General features: G+C 41.1%; 1 protein-coding gene across 2 annotated transcripts in view; it reads right to left on the bottom strand.

Moving 5' to 3' along the window:
- The window catches only part of LOC119422998 (monocyte to macrophage differentiation factor 2-like), a 7,623-nt gene extending 773 nt beyond the window's left edge, over positions 1-6,850 (bottom strand). The window contains exons 1-5 of one of the 2 annotated variants that reach the window (XM_037690410.1): positions 6,837-6,850; positions 4,652-4,733; positions 2,395-2,555; positions 2,229-2,303; positions 2,042-2,143 (exon numbers count right to left, since the gene is read on the bottom strand). In XM_037690410.1, coding sequence (XP_037546338.1) covers positions 2,042-2,143; positions 2,229-2,303; positions 2,395-2,555; positions 4,652-4,733; positions 6,837-6,850 — 434 coding nt within the window. Of the gene's footprint in view, positions 1-2,041; positions 2,144-2,228; positions 2,304-2,394; positions 2,556-4,651; positions 4,751-6,836 lie in introns of those variants that run through there. The other variant, XM_037690409.1, reaches the window with a different exon arrangement.
- Positions 6,851-9,719: the final 2,869 nt, after the last annotated feature.

The following is a 9,719-nucleotide window of genomic DNA, read 5'->3' as shown; positions in this document are numbered from 1 at the left end:
ATTTTTTTTTTTACATTTAGCCTTTATTTATACAAGTAGTCTCATTGAGCCACGAGAACTCATTTTCAAGAGAGACCTGTTTAGGGAGCAGATGGGGGTTAGGTGCCTTGCTCATGGGCCCAGGGTGGGGCAAATGAGGGTGGGGGCAGGTGTGGGTGCTTCACCTACCCCACCCACATTTTTGATGTTGTCGGTACCGGGGCTTGAACCGGCGATCTTCCGATCACAGGCCCACCTTCTCTCCACCTTCTCTAACCTCTGCGCCACCACTCCCCCACAAATAATATATATTTTAAAAAAAATATATATATATATATATATATAGCATTATTTGAAGAAATATATGTCTCCTGCCATCTTTCATGCTAGAGCTTTGAAGACCTTCTAGCAGGATCTGTTAGCACTCAGAGTATTTGTTGGAGCTCAGCTACACAAAGTTTCAGCTCATTATCTGTAATACTGACCAAGGTATAGTCATTTTTGTGTGTGTTGTTGTGTGATACCACAACCGGCGTTTTTCTATTAAGTTTTTATCTCTTGAGTTTAGGATCGTTTTTTAAATATGAATAGTTTATAGGTCAGAATAAAGTGCCTGAACAAACAAAAATATTCCTCTCTAAAAGTGATTGTGTACTGGGCTGATAAAAAATGCAAGAAAGATCATTTTGAAGTCCAAAGAAATCCTTTTAAAAAAGTCTTCAGAAACACTAAGCAAATACTGCTCAAAACCATTTTGTACGGTGGCCCTAAGGTGTAAATGAACAACATTTGAAAAAACGAAATTACATTTGAAAAAACGAAATTACATTTTCCGCTTTGACTTAATGTAATTCTGTTTTTTTCTAATGTAATTCAGGCCAGTTTCTCTTCGGCCACGTCCGCTTTGGCTTAATTTAATTCCGTTTTTTCAAATGTAATTCTGTTTTTTCAAATGCTGTTCATTTACACCTTAGGGCCACCATAATTTTGAATGATTATAACATGTGGCTCATTGGAAACACAAAATAAAGAAATGTAGGTCTCAAAACATCACAGTTCTGTTTGAGAAGGAACAAAGAGCAGCAAACAGCTTAAATATTGTGACACAGATGTTTAGAGGTTTCACTTTTTTTTTCTTAGAAAGGATAAACAGACACTATCAAGTTTTTCTCTCTCTCTCGCTCTTGACAAAGACGAAGGCTCTCTTTCCCTCTCCTGTCTCCCATCTGCTTTTGCTCTTGCTCTTTGTTTTTGTAAACCTTTTTCAGAGCCCCTTTATGCATACCTTCCAAATTGTAAATTATGGACTTGTTCAGCTGGTCTCTCAACGCAATTGATCAAATTTTAACAAGAAGACAGGGTGAAGGAGAGCCCTCTTGCCTCGGAAGCATAATTGGATTTATGATAACTAGAGTCTTCTTTTTGGAGTTGATGGAAATCTGGATTATGGCCAAATTTGGAAATGCCAACAGCTGTTTAAGCTGTCTGGAATGTGTGTGCCGGGCTTGGCAACACTCCGACTGTACATGTGAACTAACTGTGGACCTGTATCAGAGCTGAGCAGGCAGGACTGTGGAACTTTGTTGCTGTGTTCATGGACGGTTGAAAGGAATAGATCTTGGAGAAGTTGTAAGTCTGACTTCTGAGTAAGTAATCACAATTCGGCTGTCTGTTTGGGGTCACTATGAGACGTACTAGCGAGACTGTAATAGGCAGAAGCAAAAATTAATGAGCTCAGCCTGACCCAAAACAATGTTGAAATCTGAATCTGGCTCTGGCCTTGGAAGGCTGACTATCCCAATTTCTCCTTGGATGCTATGGAAACAAGATGCTCTGATCCTCTCCTCTACTACCCCCCACCCTGAGAACATCTGTGGACCCTTATCAGAGTGGACTGGCTGAGAGACACTGTAACATCTTTATCAGGACTATGGAAACTATCTGGAAGTGTTCATGGACAATCTCAATATCTTGCCCGAAATGTTATGTCTCTCTATGTTGCTTGCTGTGATCGATTATTTTTTTTTGCTACCCAATGAATGGATCAGTGTGGGGACAAGACCTCTCGTGGAAGAAGAAGACGTAGGTGGTTCCAAAAGACGCCATCACCCACACCAACCAGCGCATGTGACTCGCCCACGGGCCCAGCTCCCGAAGGTTTAGCCTGTAGAAGCATCAAGAGGAGGACAGCTGGAAAACACGGCTGCCATCTACATTTACACACACATTCAGAAGACAGACATGTTTACCAAGGGGCGTAGGAGGCGGCAATGAAGAAGTAGATCACCATCCTGTCACACATGTGGAAACACTGCTCCACAGACCTGCAGAAATGGCTTTAGTTTTTATGAGATCCATGCCGTTACATTGCTCAAGCACTGAATTAGATTGGGTTTTGGATGTGTGTTGTTGTACCGCAGGTGACTCTTCTTCCAGGCCACAGTGTGGAAGAGGGTGGAGATGATGAAGAGTGAGCTGAGCCCCGCCCCGTACACCCAGGCTGACAGGCGCTCCCATCGATCCTCTGATTGGTAGTGTAACACCAGGCTGCCCAGCAGGCTGGGGATTATCCACATCTGAAGACGTCCCCCACAAAATAAAGAGTCATGAGAATGATGTGTCACCATGTGCAAGGTGCCATTTTAAATTTTGATCTGATAAATTCATTCAACCGTTATTTAGACAGGTTAATCCCAATGAGCCTGGAGGACTCATTTACAAGAGAGACCTGATTTCAACAAAGAATGATGACAACAATGGACAAATGATGTAACTGAATGTGCTGCTGGATCTGTAAGCATTCTGATCAATTTCTGTGTGTGTGTGTGTGTGTGTGCATGTGTGTGTGTGTGTGTGTGTGTGTCGTTGTGTTTGTTACCTTGTAAGGCCCATATTTTCAACACATACTACGTTGTGAGGACCCACTGTTCCTTATGGGGTCCAAAGTCTGGGCCCCATAAGGAGCAGTGTTGTTTTTGGGTTAGGGGTTAGATTTAGGACCAGGGCTAAATATGAGCTGGATCCTGCCGGAACAGGATCCGGGAACTTTCTTATTTTGACGGGGTGCATTCCGGAAACTATTTGCTTGGATCTGGTAACTCTCAGGCTTACTAATAATAAAGTTAGGAACAAATATGATTGCCCTGAATGAATAAAACTTGTACTGGATATGTAAACTGAAAATAATTACTTACGCACTTATTTTAAACCCAACAGCTACTTCTTAATATCGCTTACAAGTTGCCCCTTCAAATAACCATTTCCACAGCTACCCTTAAAAAAATCTGTACTCCTAAAAGAGTGGTGGAGGTGAGTGTCAAGCTAATCAGGCAGTCGTACGCGGGCAGGAGCCCAAAGGCAGCCGTCATGAACAGATGGAGGAGGTGCCTGGAGGTTTCATATGTGGAGTCGGACAACAGGGACAATAAATTCATCGGAGAATAGTCGGGCTAGCAACCGTCAAGTAAGAAGGAGGTGCGGTAGGATGCTTGACGGAAGCAGAGTGTTTACAAATGTAGGTAAAAGTACATGTTTAACAACCTGTTAAAATACATCAAAATGCAGGAAATCACATCTCCTTTATTAAAAAATTCTGGGGGAGCACCCTCAGACCCCCCCCCCCCCCCCCCCATGGCCCACCCGCTATTTGTGTTCCGGCATCGATCGCTTTACAAATTAAACCCTGCTTAGGACTAAAGGCTCCTACATACTTGGGCATACTGTGTGTACTCCATGAGCCACGCAGTCACTGCGCGCACAGTCTGCAGACGTACACCGTGGTGGGCTGCAGCCCAGCACCACAGGTAAGAGGCGTTTACCTTCGGGACAAATTGAAGTCTCCAACTGGTCATTTGCTGACGCACCTGCTGGATTGATTGGTAGGTCACAAATAAAATAAAATAAAATAAACAAGAGCTGCCGGCGGCCCTGGGTAGAGACAGCTGGAGCAGTGGTGTTCTGATGTTTCTATGTTGTTAATAAAAAGTTCTAAAAAAAAAAAACAAGGAGCGCTGGCCCTGCAGCACACACATCAGACTGGCCCACTAGGAAATCTCCAGGCCCTCCCAAAGCCACTCCGGGCCTGATTTTAATTCACTTGTGACAAATTCCTTCATTTTTCAAACTTTCAGTCATGGCGTCAATGGAGGAGGAGGAAGAGATCGCTTGCCTCTTGGCAACAAAATAAAATAAAAGGCCATTAAACCAGATCAGGGATGAAGAAGGGAAATTTAATACATTGATGTCGCATACAACACAGTCTGCTGCCGGGCAGTTTATTGTGTGACATCGAGTACACGTACTCAGCCGTAAAAATTGATCTATGCGCGGACATGGTTTGCAGATGTCCGCTTTGAGTCTGCGTTGAGTCTAATCCAGCACACGTGAACATCTGTGGGGTGAAGTACACCCAAGTATGTGGGAGCCTTTAGATGTGAATTGAGGATAGGTTAGGTTTAGGTTTAGGTTTAGGGTGAGGGTGAGGGTATTATCAGATCTCTCTTGTAAATGAGTCCTCGAGGCTCAATGGGATTAACCTGTCTAAATAAAGGTTGAATGAATAAAAACGAATGGAAGTCCATGTAAAGTTTCTATGAAAATAGAAAAACATAGTCTCTCTCTCTCCCCCTCTGTGTCTGTGTGTGTGTGTGTGTGCGTGTGTGCGCGTACTGACCGCATGCGTGGCACAGTTGGCAGCATGCTCGTATTCAGTGGGCTGGTATCTCTTGTTAGGAGGAACACGGTTGTTCATAAACCTAAAAGTGATGGACATCAAGCAGATACAAGTCACCATTGATCACCTTGAATTATCTTTTTAATATCTGAGCCAAAACCTGACATTTGTTTTCATTCAAGATATTAACAAAATGTAATTATCAACAAACACATCAGGAAATGAAACATTTAAGTCCATGTAAATTATTTTTAGCCTCAAAGCAAAAGAGATCATTCATGTTTTACTTGAGCTAGTTAACAATCAGTTTGTTATTATCAGTTTTTAACCCCTCTGTTTTGTATTGATCATTTGTTAACATAAAAAACAAACAGTTATGTTAAATACTTACATTTTGCAAAAGTGGCTCTCAAAGCAAACTGCAGTTCATTTTTTAATTTTAGATAAGTGAGATGATAGATTCAAGAGCTACAGTTTTTATTTGGTTTAATTTACCCAGCTTTATGTATTTATTTATTTTTTTACATAAAAGTACATCATGTCAGCATAATGACCTATAGAAAGCAAACTTTATTTGCAAGTATAACAAGAAAAACAGCAATCCATGAAATATACAGGGAACTTACATTTATTAATGTTCAGTTTACATTTACAGTAGTTTGAGTCTCTTGTTGAACACAGGATCATCTAAATCTTATTTGTCTCCAGTTTGATCTTTTTTCTTTTAATACTGTTTCCAAAACCTGAGTGAGTCCTTCAGTGTTACTTGACACTGTAGTATGAATTGTGCTATAAAACTTGAAAATTGTACGTCACATTTACCTCAATATCATTGGATGCACATCTACAACTACCAGCCTGATCAAGAAAGCTCATCAGAGACTCTACTTGTTCAGGCGGCTGAGGTGAGCTTGACAGGGAAGCTCAGTCCTCACCTCCTTCTACAGGTGTGCAGTGGAGAGCATCCTCTGCAGAAAGAAAAGCTTAGCAGAGAGTGGTGAAGGCTGCACAGAAGTCTGTTGGAGTCAGTCTTCCCACCATCACAGACATCTACACCTCCAGATGCAGGAAGAGGGCCACCTGCATCATGAAGGACCTCACTCATCCAGCACACACACTTTTTGCCCTGCTCCCTTCAGGCAGGAGGTTGAGGAGCATTAAGTGTAGAACCACAAGACTGAGGAACAGCTTCTACCCTGAAGCCGTTACACTCATGAATCACTAATCAGGATTATCACTGTAATTCCACTTTAATTGGAGATTTTGACACTTTATCCATGCTGCTGATTTATTACCCATAAGCTGCTGTATTCATACCCATCTGCTCACAACAGACTCATGTTCAGGCTGCTGTTTAAGACACCATATTATATTACATTATTATTGTTTAGTGTATATCTTAGATCCTTATATACTGTTTCTGTTTTTACACTTTATGTTTATAGTTTTTGGGGTGTAATTGGGACCTTGAGTACACAATTTTGTTCCACCTCATGTACCACATGTGATGCGAATGACAATAATATCCCCTTGAACCTTGAAATGATTAACTTTTGGAGTTAATCCAATTCAAGATGGCTGCCACAGCCAACTAAGCTAACAAACCCCCCCACAAAGATGGCTATAACGCACTCAATTTTAGAAATGTTATGCTACAATTTGATGTAGTAATAGCTGAGACTCATCCACAACACATACTTCTAGCGTGACAATGAGATTTCACATTATGCTTTTTTTGTTTTTTGGTTGTACCAAAACAATTACAACTTTTTAAAAAATTGTGAATATACATCATTGTGTGTTTGAGCTTCAAATATAATTTCACCATACGCACTCCGCTTTTGCTTAGCAACATTGGATCTTGCTTCAACTTGTTGCCATGACTGCTGTTGCCTGGCAACAGTGGGTAACCACGGAGTGACTGAAGCAGAGGTTTGTCCCGATAATGTGTTTCGTCGTTAACACGAGCAGCGTCTGTGTTCCTGCTTGTTCACACGTACAAACACGTGGGCTTGCTTTTAACTCCAACCTATCGCTCTGAATTTTTAACTTTTTTTTCTTCTCGCAACCTACGCTCATAAATAGAACATCTCAGGAGGTAACCCTCCATCAGTGATGTCACTGTTGTCATGGTAACCAAGGAGCAGGGATTGTACTTTCCCCCCCTCGTAATAGGAGAAAACACCTCGTTAATTTCATCTCCCTTACCAGTTCCTCTGCCATATCTCTCTTCTGCTCCCCTCCATGATTAAATGAACATGCAGAAAGCCAAACGGACCATGAGAACACGACAACACACGCACCCTCCCTACTTTTGTGCTGCATCTCGCAGAACAAGATTTCATAAGAGACCTAGATTTAGCACCATGCCTGTCTGTTCCTCACGCAGACACAGTTTGAAGGCTGGTGAGACTCAAGCATCATCCAAGAGGAACACCACTCTGAGCTTCAGGGAAAAAGTTACAGTAAATATATGATCTCTGATGTCTGGTCTGTTATTTAAGCATCATTTTAAAATCTCCTTCGTGTCGTTACGTAGCAGTGGGACACACAGATGGATGTGTTTTCCTCCTACTCGAGCTGTTTCAAACTTCTGATATCAGTCAGGATGCCAGACAGATGCAGGAGAAAAACCCAGGCGAGATGCTCACCTCACCAGAGATGTCTCATCTCATCCTCTCTGTTTCTCCTCCACGGTCTTCTTTTTTTAAGTGACACTTATTCAGAGCTATTAATACTAATAGACCCAGCCCAGAAACCCTGCATCCTGTCCTAAATAAACATGTTCCTTCATCCAGCTGCCTCACTGTGTGTGTGGCTGTCAGTGCTCGGCGCAGCAGGCCTGCCGGGGACACTAATGACTTGATGGAGCTGGATGATAATTAGCAGACCAGCCACAAAGACACTGATGTGAACGGGGAGGCGCCGGCCTGCAGGAACAAGATGATTCCTTGCGCAGCGTCATGCTTTCTAAACCAAGAAGACCTCAGTGTAACTGACACAATATTCAGCTTTATAGAGACTGCTTTTTCTGTTTATATATCGAATATTCTTTACAATACACAGGTATTCACAAAGAAATCAGTGGTTATTTGAAGTGCCAGGCTGGCACTTCAAATAACCACAACTAATGCAGTGATACAGTACAATATTATATCCTAAAAAATATTAGGTTTACAAATGCTTATTGTGCTTACAAGGTAGTAACACCTCTAGATTAAATATATAGGTGAACAGATTTGGTTCACTATTTGGCAAGAAACTGGTCAGTTTTCTCTTTCTCACCTTTAATTAATGCATAATAAACAGTTATTAATGGTTTATAAAGTGTTTATAGAGGAACATATCTATTAACTATTAGCCATCTATAAACGGAGCCTAATTGTAAAGTAGTACCATTTTTATTTGAAGAAACTCTCAAGTATATCTATTAATGCACTACTACTTCTGTGCTTTTCACTTGTCGCTTGTGAACAGGTTGAGTTTAGATTTGTGAAAATTTACAAACTTGCACTGTTCGAGTGTTGTCATTGTGTTAGAGAGAGTAAATGTCATGAATAAATTGGACATTAAACATAATCCAAGTTGAAGTGTTACATCATTTTCAGCCCCCTTTTTGGCATGTGTATATCACATCGGTATCGGTTATCGGACAAATAAGTTTCAACATATCGGATATCGGCCAAAAATCCAAAATCGTGCATCCTGAGTGCCAGCAGCGTCTAGCTGTAGCATTTCCAGTTCATCTTGGTGTACTTCCTGTAGGAACATAATATTTCTGCCAGAATAACAATGCCATTCAAAACTGGCAATGTGTTAAGGTTTGGGAAAAGGCATCAAATGAAAGGCTATAAAATTAATATCGCCCACTGCCGAAAGGGGAAGGCATTCATGTTTTTTGTTTTTTCTGTTAGAAAAACATTTCCTGAACACCACTGGACTGATGTTAATGAACCTTTCTGAACGTAATCAAATGTACGGCTGCAGCTGATTAACTTTTGGAGTCCGTCCAGCCTGAAATGACCGTGGTTAATGTTGTTGGCGTCGCAGAGATTGAGCTCAAAATGAGGTGGTAGTAGCTGAGAGTCTTCCCTACACACATCTGAGTGAGATCTTGTGTCGTCAAACGTTTGACCTGAATGATTGAAACTCCATCAATAAGAGGATATTTTTTTTAAACAGCTCAAAAAGCTGGAGGTGTTTTGTGTTCTGGCCTTTGAGATTATTGTTGTAATCTACTTTATTCTTGGTCCCTGCCCCGACTAGCCATTTACTCATCAACCCTGTCGGACTTAAAGCCTGTTTCTGTAGCCTGAGGTTGTTCAAAGACCAGACATTAACTGTTTATAACCAGATATGATCTGTTTTAATCTTTCCACTTTAAATAATGTGTGTAAAGGTGTTGCTTTGTTGGTTTCCACTCAGGCTGAAGGTCTATGCCAGGGCTAATCAGTTAAATTGCTCAGGGAGGCACAGTTACTGACAGCCATGAGCTCAGGGGGTGGACATACAACAGTTATTGTCATTAATTAAGCTTGTTTAATGGTTAAAAATCTAGTTTTACTTAGCAAAGAACCCACTGGTGGGCCGAACTGAGCTCACTTGTGGGCCTGAAGTGGCCCCCAGACCATCAGTTGAATAGCCCTGGTTTATGCTGTGGACATCAACCTACAGGTTGATAAATGAATAGTTTTCATTTCTCTCTATAATTTCTACAGTTTTAGGTTCATTATTTGTGTCTCAACTTGTAAATTGTGTGCATAAAGTACAGATTGTTTTATTGGTCTTAAATTATTGAATTATGTCCTAGTGCTCACTGCTCCTTGTGTTCGTGATTTAAACTGGAGCTTAAATGGGACAGGCTGCAATAAAACAACTGTTGCTGCTGATCTGTTTCATGTTGCTGCTGATCTGTTTCAATGTTGATGTGTTCATGCGTGCACATCTGCTCACAGACTCATGTTCATGTTTGTGCTGATGTTCAATGTTTTATGTTATGAGTGCTTAGTGTATATTTAGTTGATGTTTTTCTTAGTTCATATCTTAGATGTTATTACTGTTTTTCTTA

This window comes from Nematolebias whitei, chromosome 16 (assembly GCF_014905685.2).
Source record: "Nematolebias whitei isolate Nwh7 chromosome 16, NemWhi1, whole genome shotgun sequence".
Taxonomy (NCBI): Eukaryota; Metazoa; Chordata; class Actinopteri; order Cyprinodontiformes; family Rivulidae; genus Nematolebias; species Nematolebias whitei.
This window is presented reverse-complemented; position numbering and strand designations above follow the sequence as displayed.